General features: G+C 35.5%; 1 protein-coding gene across 1 annotated transcript in view; it reads left to right on the forward strand.

The window, feature by feature from the left end:
* Positions 1 to 19,356, forward strand: part of pth2r (parathyroid hormone 2 receptor) — a 106,618-nt gene that overhangs the window by 25,449 nt on the left and 61,813 nt on the right. Inside the window, exons 2-6 of the mRNA XM_031893504.1 lie at positions 2,554 to 2,656; positions 5,705 to 5,815; positions 8,581 to 8,702; positions 11,652 to 11,749; positions 13,056 to 13,233. Of these exons, the coding sequence (XP_031749364.1) occupies positions 2,554 to 2,656; positions 5,705 to 5,815; positions 8,581 to 8,702; positions 11,652 to 11,749; positions 13,056 to 13,233 (612 nt within the window). The remainder of the gene's footprint in view (positions 1 to 2,553; positions 2,657 to 5,704; positions 5,816 to 8,580; positions 8,703 to 11,651; positions 11,750 to 13,055; positions 13,234 to 19,356) is intronic.

A 19,356-nucleotide genomic window follows, 5' to 3' on the forward strand; every position in this document is an offset into this window, starting at 1 on the left:
CACTTCTGCCTTGCATTGCTAGGGTCCTGTGTTCAATCCTAGCCAGGGCACTATATGCTAGGAGTTTGTATGTTCTCCCAGTGTCTGCATGGGTTTCCTCTGGGTATTCTGTTTTCCTCCCAAACTTCAAAAAACATACAGCAGGTTAATGGGCTTCTGACTAAAATTGACCATAGTGTGAATGAATGTGATAGGGACATTAGATTGTAAGCTCCTCTGGGGCAGGGACTGATGTGAATGATGAATAATCTCTGTAAAGTGTTGTGAAAATGTGCCTGTGCTATAAAAATAACTGGAAATAAATGAATAAAAATGGCTAAATCTGAAGAGACCTTTTTAACAGGTTTACCAGCTGGTCTGTAGTTGATTAAGCTTGATTATTGTTATTAACAGGGCAGAAATAAATTAGATACAGAAAGGCTTGTATTTTTTTTTTCTTCCAAATAAGGTGGTAAGCCGACTATTTACTAATTCATAATATATTCTATCAGCCCTCAGAGATTAACTTTTCTTAAATTTTTTAAGTACCATGTCCTCTGTTAGCCTCTGAAGCTTTTTGGGTAAGCTTTCTGTACTACTACAGTGTTAGTGCTGTAATACTGGTAACTGTAATTTATACTGTGGAAAATAAACCATTAAAGGGGACCTGTCACCCTAAGAAATAACTCCAAATGATTTTCTATATTGTTAGTTGAGCAATATAAACTTTACTTACACTATATAAATAATATTAATTTTGTTTCTTTCCGTCTTGGAATTACTCAATCAAAGCAAGCAGGCAGGCACCATTTTGTGGACACTGTTATGAATGCAAACTTTGTATCACCACAAAATCTTGTTTATGTGTCAGAATGGGGTACCAGATGCCCATGCCCTTGTACTGGTAACACAGTTAGATGAGGAGGAGGGAGGGGAAAAGTGAGAGGTGCAGTTACATCTAGGGAGTGCTGAATGGAAAGCTAAAGTTATTGTCTGCCCCGCCTCTATGCCTAAGGCATAGAGGCGGGGCAGGCAATATATGATTGACAGCTGGGATTTTTAAATGCCTTTATACTGGGTTTGGATGTGTTAATATAAAAATGAATTTAGGTTTCATGTTTAATTTGAAAAGGACTTTTATTATACAGTTTTTTATATCTGAGTGATGGGTCTGCTTTAAGTAAATTTGCTTTTTAGAGTACCATGTACCAAAATATTTAAATTTCAACTCATATCTGTTCACTGTTGGTTATTTTTTACAATAGGTCATTATAAGTAAAGCAATTTAATTTGTTATACTATATCTCTTTTTATTGGCAGCAGGAAATTAGCCACTTCCTCTATATTTACATACTATGGTCTGTAAAATACTCCTGTAGTTAACTTCCTCCATAATAGGTCATTTTCAGTATTCCTGCACAGAGATGTACATCACTGGGGAAGTGGATGATTTGTATGAGTCAGATTAGATTCTTTGCAGCTTGCCTTCTGCTGAGCAATTGATTAACTTTGTAAGTGACAGTAAGCCTGCAGAGGAGACAAGGTAATTACTGGCCTTTAGCACTTATAATGTCACATTGCTCTGCAGAATTCAAACTGCAAAGTGCCTGAGCTGATTCAACTTCCCTGACTTTTGAGGATATTCATCAAGGTGTAAAATCACTGTCTGTATAAACATACATTTAATTAAATATAAACATTGATGTGGAAAACATATATATTTACAGCATTTTCAAAGACTACAAACCCCTTTAAAATAAGTACATAAAAATGTATTTACAAGGTAACCAGTTTCCAAAGACTGTTGTTTAATACCATAAAACATAGGCAAGAGTAAATGCAAGTGGGCTCATCTCACTGCTGGCATACTACTGCCTCTGTTGGTTACCAGTTTGTAATTTAGATAAATATATTTGAATTAAAGGGAAACAACGGGCAATTTTATGTCATTACTAAAGTACAAAGCAAATACAACACAAAGACCCTCAAAGGTTCTAATACTGTGTACTGTATATTTATTACAAATGTTCTATTGTTTTAAAGTTAATTGTAAATACTGTACAATTTCTAAGCAGTATCTGTTTGGATGGATTCTCTGAACTCCTGCCTCTCACTCTTTTGATCAATGCTTTAGGCTGTCTGATTAACAGACTTGGAAAAGAACTGACTCTTACGTTATTCAGACCCAGAGAGCAGAAAAAAATATAAACAAACAAACAGTACTTTCAACTTCTATTACATTTACAAACATTTGTATTTCTGTATGTACTGAAGTGTTGTGCTTTATGAAACTGAAGTGTTGTGCTTTGCAGAGAAATTGGCAAAACCATGAAAAGATTTGCTAAACCATTTTGCATTTGAGTCAATAAGAATGTCAAAGGTGTTTTTAGCTCTGCTAACCAATATCTTACAAACACAGCACCTGGACAGGGGTAGGACTAGGGAAGGCTTTGATCCTTTTTTGTTGATGTGGAAGGAAAGGGGGGCATCAGAATGTCTTCTATTTTTCTGGCAAAACAGGAAACTTGGTGAAATTCATGAATAGATTCCCATAGATTAATCTTTTCTCAATAGGTTGATTCTGATGATACAGTTACAATGGAGGAACAGATATATCTTCTTTGGGAAGCAAAAGAACAGTGTGAACTTAATATTACAGTACAGCTGCAAGAAGAAGGTTAAGTATTATGTCATTATTAAGTTTGTAAATATTGTATTTTTTATTTTGAATGATGCAGGGTATAGTAATGTTTCAACATTTGGCAGCATTAAAATTAAGCAACTTCTAGGGGCTGATTTACTAACCCACGAATCCGACCCGAATTAGAAAAGTTCCGACTTGAAAATGAACATTTTGCGACTTTTTCGTATGTTTTGCGATTTTTTCGGCGTCTTTACGAATTTTTCGTTACCAATACGATTTTTGCGTAAAAACGCGAGTTTTTCGTAGCCTTTACGAAAGTTGCGTAAAATCTTGCGATTTTTCCGTAGCGTTAAAACTTACGCGAAAAGTTGCGCCTTTTTCGTAGCATTAAAACTTAAAAGGTGCGAAGTTTCGCATAAGTTTTAACGCTACGAAAAAAGCGCAACTTTTTGCCCAAGTTTTAACGCTACGAAAAATCGCAAGATTTTACGCAACTTTCGTAATGGCTACGAAAAACTCGCGTTTTTACGCAAAAATCGTATTGGTAACGTAAAGACGCCGAAAAAATCGCAAAAAATACGAAAAAAACGCAAAATACCGATCTTTACGAAAAAAACGCAATCGGACTCATTTCGACCCGTTCGTGGGTTAGTAAATCAGCCCCATAGTATACATCAGGAAAGCCTGCTGCCAAAAAGTAACCAGCTAAAAATTGGAGATTAGATATTCACTTTTATTCTTGCATACTATGATTCTCTTTGATTCTGTGTTTCTTATCTGCCAATCTTAACTTGTACTGTAATTCTCTTCCATGATCATTGCTTCATAATTTCTTTCCTATGTCAAATATACATACACTTCCAATCGATATTCACTTTTGTATACATTTTAAATTTGAGAAATAGTTATTTGTCTGAGAACATGATACATTTTTAGTGATGAGTGAATTTTTTTGCTAGGCATTGATTCGCTGCTAAACCTGTCACAAAAATTCATTGTGAAAAATAAGTCACGGTGGCATCACAAAAGTCATGTTCACATAAAAAAAAAGTCAACAAGAAAGCCTTTTTTTTTTTTTAAATAAAAACACTTCTTTGTCACGTGAACAATTATTGACATACAATAACTAATTTGAATACTTGTTCAGTATATAATATGTAAAAGATAATAAATACAATAAAACAATAAATGCAATAAAACCAAGCTCAATGCATTTAAAAACTCATTTAAAATACTGAAAATCCAAGTCTATATTAAGACCATTAGGAACAAAGCTATTAAATTAAAAACCAAAAAACTTAGAGTGCAACCTTGTGGGGTCGTTATTATGACAATCATTAAAGTGATGGGGAACATTATTGTTATTTTTTTTATCCTTAACGTTACATACATGTTCCGCCACCATAGTACCAACAGCTTGAAGGGTTCTTCCATAAGATATTTGATGAAAAACAGGAGATTCACATTAGCTGTTGTATATATCTATCTATATATATATATATATATATATATATATATATATATATATATATATAGTAAGCACAAACAAACCACACTCACAGGACGTGTATGAAGCAAAAAAATGGTGTTTAATTCAAAGTTTCAGCTTAGACTCAAGCCGTCTTCAGGACACGGCTTGAGTCTAAGCTGAAACGTTGAATTGTTTGTTCTTACTAATTATGTTATGTTAACCATGCACCCAGGCAGTACCTGGGGTTTTCTGTGTGCACCATTTCTGGACTTCTATCACATCGTTCTTGATTTAAGGTTGGACTTCTACACAGAGGCTGCAATTGATTTGACTTTGATTTACTTGGAAAATCACGATAAAGCGCTGAAACTTTATTAACTGGTAACCCAGAATAGACACTTCAAAATGTCATCTCCACGTGTTTAATAAAAAAAAGAAAACATCAGAAATATTACTGCCATTGGTGTTCTGAATTGTTTCTGATTCCACGTATGCATATCATTGCATAAACTGTATGGCATGTAGAGGGTACTACATTTTTTGTAAATCACACATGAAAACAGAACATTGTGAATTTGTTTTATGTGTCCCCAAAACACAAAAGAATAAGGTACTGTAGGCCACAAATATCCTAGATAATCCAAAAGAGATAAATAGTGATTTCTAGGCAGTACAAACAAACAGCAATAATTTGCTAAAACAGCCTTTGTGCCTTTAAAAATGCTCAATTTTACAGCCTCATTTGTGTCACAATTTTATTAAATATGTTAGTCCAAATCTAAAATTCTTCCAAATGAAATAAAATGTAATTCTAAACAACTTGCCAGTATGTATTCATTAATATATTCAAGTTATTTGTAAATGTAATATTTTATTGAAAGCAGGAATTTTACTGAAAGCAGGAATCTTGGTTCTGGTTGCTGAAACAATGTGGCAGAAGACAGCTGATTAAAAGACATATCTTGGCTAGAGTTGTGGCCAGACATATACTGCTATCAATAGCAATTAATTTTACAAACAAAACCATTAAAAAGTTTAATCAATGTATATTGGAAAGTTTTCATTAGGGAAAATTCTATTTTTTTCTTTACATCCCCTATAATATACAAAACTACAGCCAAATACACAGTAGTGATATTTTATAATTGTTGAATGTAAAAGCACATCGAGGTATGATTACTCCTGGTGTATGGCTCTATACTAATTCCTTACAAAAAGAGGGACATCTTTAAGTTATTTTAATGCATGTATACAAAGGTTTCAACTGAAACTTGGTTTTATATGCAGTCCAGAATGCACTAGTAAGTAAGTATAACTAATTAATGGATAGACTGCATATAAAAAAATCCATTCTGTGTATACTTCCATTTCAAAAAAGATCAAGTGTAATCCTTTTTTGTAACATATTACAAAATGGGCTCTATCTACATACAAAAAGTCTAAAATGACTATAATCATAATAATATAGCTATATTTAAGCAACATGGTGACTTAAAACCATACTAAAATGATTCATTATATATTTAAAATTGTCTGTCATAAGCTAAGAAGGTAATCTTGTAACTGCATGTAACAACTAGATTGTATAATTCTTTTTATTTTGTCAGCAGATAGTAACTGTATACCTGAATGGGATGGACTGGTTTGTTGGCCTAGAGGAATACCAGGGAGAATACTTGCAGTCTCTTGTCCTTCATATGTCTATGACTTTAATCACAGAGGTACAAATGGTTAATATTAATTATTTAATTCCACATTATCAATAATTGATTTGAATCTACTCATATATACCAATGAATACATGTCTTTGTGTATGATATTGATTGTTATTGCTCTTTTTACAGATGTATTTAAATTTTATGTAGTGTCATTGTAAGGTTATGTTCTTAGCATTCCTTAAAGGGGTTGTTCACCTTTAAATTACCTTTTAGACATAGATTGGGATATTCTGAGACGCTTTGCAATTGGTCTTCATTTTTTATTCTTAGTGGTTTTTGAATTATTACGGTTTTGTTCAGTAGTTCTCCAGGTTAGAATTGTATTAACTATCTGATTGCTAGGGTAGTTATTCCAAGAAATTGGAATCTAAATAGCAGAGGCCTGAATACAAGGATAAGTAATAAAAAACAGGTATGGGATCTGTTATTAAGAATGCTCAGGACCTGGGGTCTTCTGGGTAACTCTTTCCTTAATTTGGATCTAAATGCTTTAGGTTTACTAAAAAAAAAAAAAAAGAAAAAGAAAACATCAGAAATATGACTGCCATTGGTGTTCTGAATTGTTTCTGATTCCACGTATGCATATCATTGCATAAACTGTATGGCATGTAGAGGGTACTACATTTTTTGTAAATCACACATGAAAACAGAACATTGTGAATTTGTTTTATGTGTCCCCAAAACACAAAAGAATAAGGTACTGTAGGCCACAAATATCCTAGATAATCCAAAAGAGATAAATAGTGATTTCTAGGCAGTACAAACAAACAGCAATAATTTGCTAAAACAGCCTTTGTGCCTTTAAAAATGCTCAATTTTACAGCCTCATTTGTGTCACAATTTTATTAAATATGTTAGTCCAAATCTAAAATTCTTCCAAATGAAATAAAATGTAATTCTAAACAACTTGCCAGTATGTATTCATTAATATATTCAAGTTATTTGTAAATGTAATATTTTATTGAAAGCAGGAATTTTACTGAAAGCAGGAATCTTGGTTCTGGTTGCTGAAACAATGTGGCAGAAGACAGCTGATTAAAAGACATATCTTGGCTAGATCATTTAAACATTAAATAAACCTAATAAGATTGTTTAGCCTCCAATAAGGATTAATTAATTAATTAATTAATTTGGATCAGGTACTAGGTACTGTTTTATTATTACAGAAAAAAATGTAAATAATTTATTTACAATGGAGTCTATAGGAGATGGCCTTTCTCTAATTCGGAACTTTCTGGATAATGAGCTTCCGGATAATGGATCCTATACCTGTATAGCAATTACAATAACATTGTCGCCTCACAGAGCAACAACAGAGTTTTTGCTTCTGGGGTCAGTGACCCCCATTGAAAAACTGGAATCACTTAAAAGAAGAAGGCAAATAATTCAAGAACTATAAAAAATAAATATAAGTTGCAAAATATGATCATCTGTAGATGGTAACAACTTTAATGTTGTTTTGTGGTTGAACTAAGGATGCACCAAAGCCAGGATTCGGTGGAATCCCAACCGGTCAACAGAACCAAACTGAGAACCGTAGGGGCAGACATCAATCAATGATTTGTATGGTTTAAAGGTTTTTGAAACCATAAATAATTGAATTTTCACTAAAACCACAAATGTCTAATCATTTATTAAAAAATCCTCACTGAAAAAGCTGGAACAAATAAAAATGTGTAACTAAAATGAAAAGAACCTGAAAACCACAATTTTTTTGTGGTTTTACATTTTTCCATTAATGTTCATCAGAAAAAAATCCCAAAAACCCCTAAAACCACAAAGTAAATAAAGATTGTTACAATTTGCCTAGGACAACTCCCACTGACTGCTACGTGACCTTAACAGTTTTTAGATGGTGAAGTTTTGTATTAGTGTTTTTCATGGTTTTTTGGCTTAATAAATTAGTGTTTTTTTTACATAAAAAAACCCATGAATTGTTAAAAAAAAGAAATACGAATATAATAAATACCCCCACCGTGACTAATCTCCCCGTCTGTCACAGCCCTAAGAGTAACTTGCACTTCTAGTTGTAAATGACCTTTATTCCTTATATCCCACTCAGGCATAGGCACATAGTATATCATTTAAGAAAAACATATATGAAAAAAAGAATATAAATTGATTTACCATTTATTATTTACCATTATTATTTTTATTCTCAATTCCATAGTGGTTCTAATTATTGTTATGTAACACAGGGGTTGGTTCCAGCTGTTATAGACCTAAAGCTTTAAACATTTTCTAATTGACTATTTTAGGTAAAGGTGCTTATTAGCTGAAAAGCCAAATGTTGCCTTTTTCTGCTATAGCATTTGCTCTACTAATAAGAACAGGGAACTGGACTAATATACAACCTTTATTTCATCTTATACACACTTATAAAGTGTTATGGAGTATAAAAAATATTTTGGAGGTAGGACATGGGGTAAGATGAAGAGAACACAAATATTTTGTTGTTTTATGAGTAATGACGCACAAGACGATTTTGTGCATTTTGTCTCATTTGCTAGTGAGAAGTGTTGATCAGCCTGGTCTTAGCAATACCTTTTTTAACCAAAACAGGAGAACAGATGGACTTGTGGGGGCACAAGGATGCCAAAAAGCCTTTATTTTTTAAGGATCGAAAACAATTTAAAAACGTATAAAAAATTAATATCTTAATAAGTTTTTTTTACAATTAGATTTTATTATGTAATATGTAAAAAAACAGTAACTGTTTCTGTTTTATTTGAATTTAATCCATATTTTTTCTGAACTTTTTTTTGCAGGTCTTGCCTATAGGCGATGCAATATCAATGGCACTTGGGATTTTGTGCACAGGTTAAACAAAACCTTTGCAAACTACACTGAGTGTCTACATTTCTTAAAACCAGAAAGGAGCCAAGGAAAAGTAACTATTTTAGCTTGTGTATTTTAAGCTACCCTGTAAGCTAGCATTATGTATTTTTATGAATGCAGATCATTTTTTCTTGCAGCAAACAAAATGGAGTTATGTAGCAGTTTTTTGTGGTTACAATTTTTATCAAAGCAATGCCAACATTTATTAAATCTGCTTCTTAGATACTTGATCTTTGTTTCTGTCCCCTTGTAGTCAGACCTTGTTCTACCTAGACCATGCCCTCCAGTCACTTTTGTGTAAAAGGATTATAAACCTGATAAGAAAACTTGAGAGAGATTGATGAGGACAAATTAATAACCAGTGGATCCTTAGACAAAGCCCCATTTCCAGGCAGAGCTAGAAACAATACAGTTCTATTATAATATCTTCAGAGATAATTAATAAAAAAAAACTAATGTAGTTTGTGTTTAAATGAAAAAAATCTGTATTTTTAATTGGAAACTTAAAGGACAAGGAAAGGCTAAGTCACTTGGGGGTGCCAAAATGTTAGATACCCCCAAGTGACTTTAATCGCTTACCTTACCCCGAACTGGTGCCCCTGTTAGGAGAAAACAGCACCAGCCCGGGGCACCTGTAGCGATGCGCTTCCTCCTTCCTGCTTCATTTTGCTGGGACCCCACGACAGGCGCATGCGCAGTAGAGTGGAAAGCCGACTTCTCTGTTAAAGTTCAGCTTTTTCACTCTACTGCGCATGCGCGCGCACGCGAAGCAGGAAGGAGGAAGCGCTGCAGGTACCCCCGGCTGGTGCTGTTCTCTCCCAACAGGGGCACCAAAGTAAAAGGTAGGCGATTTAAGTCATATTTTGGCACCTCCAAGTGACTTTGCCTTTCCTTGTCCTTTAAGTCTACTACACGTCAGAGTACAACAGGGGCAGGCTGAGCCGATCGGGCGCCCTAAGCAGCCCGGTCAGCCACCTAACCCCAGCACCTGCACTATCGCATCGCACCCCTACCCCCCCGTGTGTTGGCGCACATGCGCAGTTCGGCGCGGGGGGGTGTGAGATGCGAACCGATAGTTCATTACCCCGCCGCTTGTCATTACGCAATGAAACCAGAGCACAGCACAGACTAGGGGTAGCAGGAGAGGCTGGCGCCCCCCAATCATTGCGCCCTAGGCAGCTGCCTCTTCTGTCTGCCTCTTAAGTTCTCCCTTAATCTTTGTAAAAGTATAATTTTTTTCTATTTATTTAACTGCTCTTTATCACATCTGTACTAATATTATAATGTAAAAATGTGTAGCACAGAGTATAAAATTAGCGTGTCATAATGGACTTAATAATATACAGAAATAGCTTCATAATAATACATACTGCATATTTTTTGCATTTGCACCTGCTTAACATAAATTATTTTAATGTACAATATGTTAAAGTACTTTTTTTTAATAAAAAAAAGATATTTGCAAATTTTAATTTTTATTGCTGTCTAAAAATCAGTTACTTTGCTCATGTGCCTTTCCCAATGATCTTTGGATTATTAGCACATATTTATGAAGTGTCAACATATTGTGCTTTACAGTAAAGGGAGCATGCACTAAGCATACAGATTACATACAAAAAGTTGCAACCAATAACTGATAAAAGATAAAAAGGGCCATACCTAAAAGTAGGGATGCACCGAATTCAAGATTCGGTTTGGGATTTGGCCAAGATTCGTCCTTTTTCGGCAGGATTCAGATTCGGACGAATCAATGGTCCTGGCCTTAAAAATCATCTGACTTTTTGTCACATTAACACGAAAGTTAAGTTAAGTTATTTTTACATTTAACCCTTTCAAAACCTAATTAGCATAAGCTAATTAGGATTTGGTTCAGTATTAAGTCGAATCCTTTAAAAGCTTACAATCTAAAAAGAGGTATTAGATATTCAGTGTGGAAGTTTTGCGTGGGTTAAACAGTGAGGCACTTCATCTAAAGTAACAGTGTCACGAACAGATTCAATTTAAACCAGTTTGAGGAGAATTAGTCATGTTTTCCTTTTTAGAAAATTGCCCATGGTGTGAGGAATTTCCATTTTTGGTCAAAATACTCCAAGTTTTTACTTTCACTCATTAGCAGGGATGCACTAAATCCACTATTTTAGGATTTGGTCGAACCCCGGACTCCTTTGTGAAAGATTCGATTTCCGAATACCAAACCAAATCCTAATGTGCATATGCAAAGTAAGCAACCAAGGGGTTAAAAAAAAATTTCAACTTCTGTGTTTATGTGACAAAAAATCACACGATTTTAAGGATTTGAATTTGGTTCAGTCAAATCTGAATCCTGCTGAAAAAAGCAGAATCTTGGCTGAATTCCGAAATTGAATCCTGGATTTGGTGCATGCCTACCATTAGTTAATATGGCTCATAGTAGGATGTGGTGCCTTACAGGACAAGTGAGTGCTAAATAATTTATTAAAGGGCCAGTAACACAAAAAATAGCAGGAAATTAGGAAAAAAAATTATGAACATTTTTCTAAAAATGAAACCTGATGTTTTTATTTAAAAATAATTATACATATTCTGGTTAGCTGCTTGTAAGGAGTATGTTTAAGTCTTTACTGAACAGTTCACAACAAATAAAAAATGTTTGGCCCTTATTTACCATTCATGAAGTAAGATGGAAAATACAAAATACTGGTGCAAATCTGGGCACACCCAGAGGAGTTAATTTAAAATGTGCAAAATAGGGGGCACTAGGGGAGGCAAGCTGCTAGGAAGCCCTGTACATGCCTATTCATGGCTTTCTTGCACCCTTTCATATTGTACTCTTTATGCCAGTGGTTCAGGTACAAGTGCTCCATTTATTGCTACTCCAGGCTAGGCTCTGGAGACATTTTTTGAAATGAGGATTTATAAAATGGCATTGTATTAAACAAGAAATTTAGATTTTTCAAGGACATCTTTCAGCTAAATACTGTATGTTCTAACCATAACTAACTATATTTGCTGTTTTTTCCAGAGAGAATTTTTTGAGCGACTTTATGTCATGTACACAGTGGGCTACTCCATATCTTTTTGTTCCTTAGCAGTTGCTATATTCATCATTGGATACTTCAGGTATGAACTAATAGAAATAGAAATACAGCTATGGGACCTGTTATCCAGAATGCTCGGGACCTGGGGTTTTCTGGATAAGGGATCTTTCTGTAATTTGGATCTCCATAACTTAAGTCTGTTAAAAATCATTTAAATATTGAATAAACCCAATAGGCTTGTTTTGCCTCCAATAAGGATTTATTATGTCTTAGTACAAGGTACTGATTTATTATTACAGAGAAAAAGGAAATCATTTTTAAAAATTTTAATTATTTGCTTATAATGGAGTCTATGGGAGAGTCTATGGGCCTTTCCGTAATTTGGAACTTTCTGGATAACGGGTTTCCAGATAAGGGGTTCCATACCAGTACTTTGTTGTTACAAACCATTACATTCTGTTCTTGATTAATTGTTTTAAAACCTCTACAGACTTTATCAAAGGACAATTTTTCCTAATTACCCTAATTAAGTTAACTTTCTTATTGTTGTCCCTTGTCTCTCCTTGTGTTACATTTTAAATCATCTGACTATTGGTTTAATCACCAGCATTTATGGACAACAATAAGAAAGCTAACGAATTGATGAAGAAACTGGTTATCTTTAGTAACAGAAAATTGCACAAAATGCATATGTAAAAAGAAAATTAATCTGTTTATTCACAGCTTTGTGGATTGATTAGATCTAATTAATTGTAAAAGTAAGTAATTAACTAAAAATAAAAAAATTTTATGGGCTGATAAACCAGCCCATAAATACTGATGGTTATTTATAGATCAGGTAATAGTTTTCTTTTTTAGAGACAGGATTCTATTACTTTTTTATGTCTGTAATATCTACAGTATTACTAAATGGTTTGTTGCTTTAACACATTCTTTAATAAGACACACCCATTTGTATAAATATTTAACAAAATGTTAGTTATGTAAATATGTCCTGTTTTCTCATGTAATGTATTTATACAAAAACTTTAAATCTTAATATGTGACCCATTCTAACCAATATTATTAAGATAATTTAAAAGGGTTAGGCATACATTCCTAAGGCAATCCACTTAAGTTTAGGACCCCGGGAAAGAACTGGATTTACCACAACATTTTGTGAAAGGGGTGGATGCCAAACAGGTATTTGTTACTAAGGATGCATTTAGGGGCTTGTTAATGACAAAGCATCCTCAAACCATATACAGGAATACAATAAAGATATGTCTCAAGGTGAATGCAAAAGTGATGGTTTTTACTATGTAAATGTAATTGTTATTTTGTTTTCAGTACTTTGCTTTGATTGTTTATCAAATGTTTTTATTTCAATGCATATATTTTTTCTGCAGGCGATTACACTGCACCAGGAACTACATACACATGCACTTGTTTGTATCCTTCATGCTAAGAGCTGGGAGTATCTTCATTAAAGATAAAGTGGTTCATACACATATAGGAGTAAAAGAACTGGATGCGGTTCTAATGGGCGATCTTATGATATCCCCAGTGCTGGACAAATCTCAATATGTAAGTTCCAGATATCATAGCATCTTAAACTTATATACACTTTTGAACTGGGTATTTAATTCATGGTATCAGGATAAGGTATTATTTATTTAAGATGTTTGGTAGAAGTTTATCAAACATTCAATAGTTTGAGTTTCTGAGCTGAGCTGAGTATGAATATGACAACATTTGGCAAGTGTTTGGATGTGCAATATAAAAGACAGATGAAAGGAGACAGCAGGCAGACAGTCTGTAATTTGGGAAAGGACAGGAGAGAGGCCAGGAGTAGACAGGTAGAGATATATCTGCCATCAGCATAAAGGTGCAAATGACTGAATAAGATTTCCTAAAGAGTAGAGGGCCCACGACAGATCCTTGAAGAACTCCAACAAAGAGAAGAATGAGGTGGAGATTGAGTTAGAGAAGACAACTTTAAAGGAACAGCCAAAAACACAAGATTAAAACCAAGAAATTAATGACAGCAGAGTACAGAATGTCTAGAAGGAGTAGGTGGTCAACTGTTTTAAAGGCTGCAGAGAGATCTAGAATAGTGATGTGTAGGTCAGAAAAAATTCAACACAAACCCAACCCGAACCCGCACCAGACCCTTAACTGCAAAATGTTGTCATTGTAGGGCCCGCACCCAATACTACCTGTGTCTTTTTACTCTACGGGTCCTACAGGTTGGGGGGCAACCCACACATTATTAATCTAAAAGAATAAGTATGAAATAGTGTCCTTTAGACTTTACCAGGAGAAGATCATTTACTTTGGTGTGTACAGTTTCTGTTGAGTGTGTTGGGTGAAAGCCAGATTGCAGAGTTCAGAATAGAGTTGTGACTGAGATGCTGGACCAAGCTGTTGTAAACAAGTCTTTCCAACAATTTGGATGCAAATAGAAAAAGGGAAACTGGAAGATGGTGAGATGCTGGGATCAAAAGAAGGATTTTTGAGGACGGCAGTTATTAGAGCTAGTGATCAGCAAAAAATCTGGGAAATGCAGATACCGCACAAGTTTTTTGATGCAACTGCAACTTTTTTGGTGCAACCGCGGCTTTTTGACATAACTACAGTGGCAGTTTCACGACAAAGTTTTGCAAAAAAAATTTGCCAATGGCAAAATGTGGAATTTTGCTGTGAATCCATGCCTGCCGAAAAAAATTGCTCATCACTAATTAGAGCTTGTTTGTATGAAGCTTAAGAAAGTAAAAGGTTAAATGGGCAAGGTTTATCAGATATTGGGTGAGAAAGGAAAGAAGGTAGGGGTCAAGGAAGCAGGTTGTGGGGCTGCAGCAGGCCAGAAGATTGCTAACTATTGTAACAGGGCTAAAAGAGTGCAAAGTAGATGTGACTGTATTGCAAGTTAATTCAAGATTGTCATCAAATAGTATGCTCATATAATGAGGTCAGTTTTGTGGAAAGAAATGAGCAAGGTCTTGGGCCTTTAAAGTAATGGGTGGAGGATACAGTAGGAGGGCACTATAGGGAGTTAAATGTGGCAAAGTCATGGTGGTTTAAAGGATAAAGAGGAGATTAAAAAAGTACAATTGTTTAGCTTCTGATAGAGCTTGATTGTAGCAGGAGAGTGTGAACTTGAAGTCAGGTCAGTTTGTGACTTGCATTACATCTTTGGAGGTCCCAATTTATGTTAGTATGCCAGGGTTAGGGTTTAGATGGTCAGTAGTGACAGTGGTGGAAGAACCAAGGGTGTCAAGTGCTGATAAAAGAGCATCATTGTCAAGAAAAGCTGCCATATTCAGACAGGAGAGGTTGTTAATATGAGAGATCTGATGTGCTGCTATTATTGATTTTTGTGGGTCAAATTAAGATTAAGTTAAGATTATTGTATGTGTGGGTGGAGAGCGTTGTTTGTGATAGAACAGTTTAAAGTGTTATCTGAAAGGAAAGTAAGTAATGGTCAAGGGAGTGGCAGAAATATAAGATCTAAAGCATGACCCTTACTGTGAGTCGGTCCACAAAGAGAGACCAAAAGAGAGGTGTTTAGAGGGATTTGGAGAAGCAAAGTTGTCAATAGGAATGTTGAAGTTACTTATAATGAGAGCTGGTGTGTCACTGGAAAGAAAATGTCGAAGCCAAGCAGCAAAGTGATCCAGCAAAGTAGAATGGGGATCATGGGGACAATATATGACTTTACACATAAATTGGGGAAAATTATTGTATGTTGTGTACTTAAAAAGAAGTTAAGAAAAGTTGGTGTGGTTAGAGTTTGAAACCTACATTTGGGGGAGATTCCAAACCCTCAGCATGTGAAGAAGTGTCATTAGAAGTAAGGCATGTTTCAGTAATAGCTAGATGGTTCAGGGATTTGGATAAAGAGGCCATGAACTGCAGTGTTTACTGCAAATGGATCTTGCTTTCCAGGGGGCATGTGAAAAAGGGAAGGGGGGGGGTAAAGGCTTTATGTAAATAAGGCTTAAAGGATTAGAAGTGCATAGCCTTAGAAATTATAGAAGACATTAATCAATGCCTGTGAATAGGAATAGCTAAAGGGAGGAATTATAAGAGAGTGCTACCAGCATTGGGGGAGACACCCCCAGCTGCAAATAACACCAATAATAAAAGTGACACTAGGGTGCCCATTCATTAAAGCACAAAATTCGGGTGGTTAAAAGTGGTGGAGTAACCACAATATTTTCTGATGTTCGAAAATGTCCCGGAAATTCTTTTCCCGCTCGTACGAAAATATCATGGTTGCGATCCGAAAGCCACCAAATTTTCGGATCCAAACGACCGTAAATGGCAAGGAAACCTTTCTGGCTTTGAAACTTCATGCATGATTTTGGAAGCCTTCCACAGGACTCAATGGCACTCTACAGATCCAACCTGGCCAAAAGATAGTCATGGTACCACAGCTTAAATGAAATCCAAAATGGTCATAGTCTTTGCGAAAAATACGACTTTTTCGTGGAAGTTAATGAAAACCACAAAAAAGTTGTGCAATTTTAACAATATTATGGTGGTCATTACGAAAAGTTCTATAAATTAAAAAAAATATGATTTTTTTCTCAAAATAAAAAATTGTGCTTTAATGAATGGGCCCCTAACTGTGACCTGGATTTGAAACTGCACACATAGCATTGTTTGATGCATTGAAAAGGATTGAGTTACAATATATACTGTATTTACAATATATAATATATAGTTAGATGGATGTTTGAGAGCAAAAGATGTATGGAGAAGAATGGAGAAGAGAGAGGCAGATAAAGAAGGCAATCTATTTAAACATAGTCAAATGGTAAAACTAGGCTTATCTTGTTACCAAAAGTAGGGATGGATGTTCAATATTTGCCAAGCGAGCGGATCTTAATGTGTATGGCCACCCTAACTCTATCTGTTTACTTAAATTTCCTGTACTTAAATTGTTTACTTAAATTTCCCCTTAAGCGAGTGCCCTGATGTACAGCAAAGGGGGTCACATGGGTAAGGGCAGACAGTTTATAAGACTGGTTCAAAGACACACAACGTTCCAAGTCCAGGTTATCTGTGGCAATATAATGGACATACCAGCCCCACAGTCAAGCAAGCAGAGAAAGTTGCCAAAGTTATAACAATAGAACCTATTGCACATATCCCACAACTGAATAATTTGCCATTGTATTTAAATGTTTATCAGCTGAAATCTCATTGAATGTGGCCAGTATTATGGTACAGTGAATTAAATTGCTATTTACTGTATACTCTTAAGAGCTTGTAAAGGGGAAAGCGTTTTAAAACAAGTCCATCATAATATTAAAAAAATATTTTTTACAGTGACAGCTGTCAAATCACCTTCTCTCTTTTAATTGGTTGTGATAGCAGATATTCAAGGAAGGGTTGGGTGTCATTTTAGCAAGTGAAAAAATAAAGGATTACCAAAATGAGCTTTTAGCACAAAGTTGATACAAGGACTGTTCCAATTGCCATCTTGGAGTCAGAAATGAATTGTTTTCCAGATTGCCTCAAAGGAAATTTATTCCCCTTAGAAGCTATTTGGCTTTAGATATGTTTTTTTTTATTGCCCCTGGAAATCAAACAGCAGGTATGCTTAATTTGAACTAAAATGTTGTACTTAATGTACAGTTGTCTTCTTTCAACCTAAATTACTATGTTACTTAGTATCCCAAAAAGGAAGTTATGTTTCTTCATTATTTTTAGTGGGTTAGGAAGTGAGTTTTTATTTTTCTTCATACTCTATTGTGTACCGGGCAATTCCATTCTACAAAAATATGCATACGAAATTCATTCTTAATAAACTCCAAGTATGGGAGAAGCGTTTCTCATGACATCATCACAGCAGGATAACTGCCGTAAATAACATGCTTGGGTCCTTATTTTGTCATTTGGTACCAGTATATACTGTACAAGGAAGCTGAGAAATTTACAGCCCCTACAACCCTATTCTGAACCCTGGCATCATGGATAGTGGACACTGTTTCCCTTTAAATGATTCTGATGAACTTGTCAACCTTTCCATGAATAGGGTCCCCTATAACCACAATCTGGTCCCTCTTTTACCTGTATTACCTAGTACTTCTAGTTATTACATAGACAAAGACAGAGATCTTATCACGGCTACTCATCCTACTTGCAGGTAGTACTTGATTATGTGAGTTCCCATGTTTTGAGTGGCCAATAGTTTAACAGTATTTTGATCCGGTGACAATATAACCATTGTAATGCTCAATGAGTAAGTCTTAAATGGCATGCTGATTTGTGATTTTTAAAATGAGTGTTCTCATTCTTGACATTTATTATTCTGCTTTTTTTCTGCCTAAATAAAAAGCCTGTGTTTTCTATTTCTCTATAAGAAGATGGTTTAACAGCACAAGCGCTTATCTGATGAGTGTTGTCTGAAAATAGAAAAACTAACACTTGTAACTGAAGTCAGACATAACAAGAAGACAAAAAAATCTCACTAATAGTATTAGATACAATCAATACTGCTATATGACTACAAATCACTGTGCAGTTTCAAATGCAAATCACCTCCAGTTAGCACTGTCAATGACAAGAAAATTCAAGGGCACCAAGGAGACAGTGGGGGTGGGTGATATACTTAGCATGCTGTGTTAAAATTGCAGCTGGCCTCTCTGCAGTGCACTTTATTTTTATTAAAGGAGAAAGCCCTTTTGCTGACTCAGCTTGCAACAAATACCCTTAAAGCAAATTACAACCTATATAACAAAATATAACCCAATTTTATTATTAACCGTTGAAACTTTGACTAGAAGCTTATAAGAATGCTTCTGCCTTGAGATATTTTTATATTTTTAGAAAAGAATATTAGTTATAATTGTATTACTGTGCAGGTATGACATTTTCAGTTTTTTGGTCTGAGAAGTCTCGTAGCAAAAGAAAAGTATTTGAAAATGTATATTATGTGGCATTTCAGCTATGTTAATTGTAACATGGTAAATAATACAGCAAAGTGGCAGCTGGTAGTGATGATCGAATCTGTCCCATTTCGCTTTGCCATAAAATTCACAAAACGGCAAGAAAATGTGCAAAACGCATTTGTCGCATGATTTTTTTTTGTCGTCTGCGTCTTTTTTTTTTGTTGCCCGCATGCGGCCTGAAGTCTGCGCCAATTATGCCTCAAGAGGGAAAAAATTCCTTCCTAACCCCCATGGCGATTGCAAATATTCCAGACTGGAGGGTAAAACCACCTTGCCACGCTGCTTCCTTAGCAGCCCAACCAATATTTAGAGACCTCCCTCCAGTTCCAGGTGCCCAGCTCAGATGGCACAGCAAAGAGGTTAAGGACAACCAACCGCTTTGTCATGCTGCTTCCTTAGCAGTCCATCCACTCTGTAGAGACCTCCCTCCAGCCACAGGTGCCTAGCTCAGATGGCACAGCATAGAGGGTAAGGTCAACCAAGCACTTTGCCATGCTGCTTCCTTAGCGGTCCATCCGCTCTGTAGAGACCTCCCTCCAGCCACACATGCCCAGTTCTTAGGGTCAAGCATAGAGGGTAAGGTCAACCAACCATTTCACCATACTGCCTTCATTAGAAGCCCATCAACTCTGTAGAGACCTCCCTCCAGCCACAGGTGCCTAGATCAGATGGCACAGCATAGAGCGTAAGGTCAACCAACCACTTTGCCATGCTGCTTCCTTAGTGACCCATCCACTCTGTAGAGACC

This window comes from Xenopus tropicalis, chromosome 9, assembly GCF_000004195.4.
Source record: "Xenopus tropicalis strain Nigerian chromosome 9, UCB_Xtro_10.0, whole genome shotgun sequence".
Lineage (NCBI taxonomy): Eukaryota > Metazoa > Chordata > Amphibia > Anura > Pipidae > Xenopus > Xenopus tropicalis.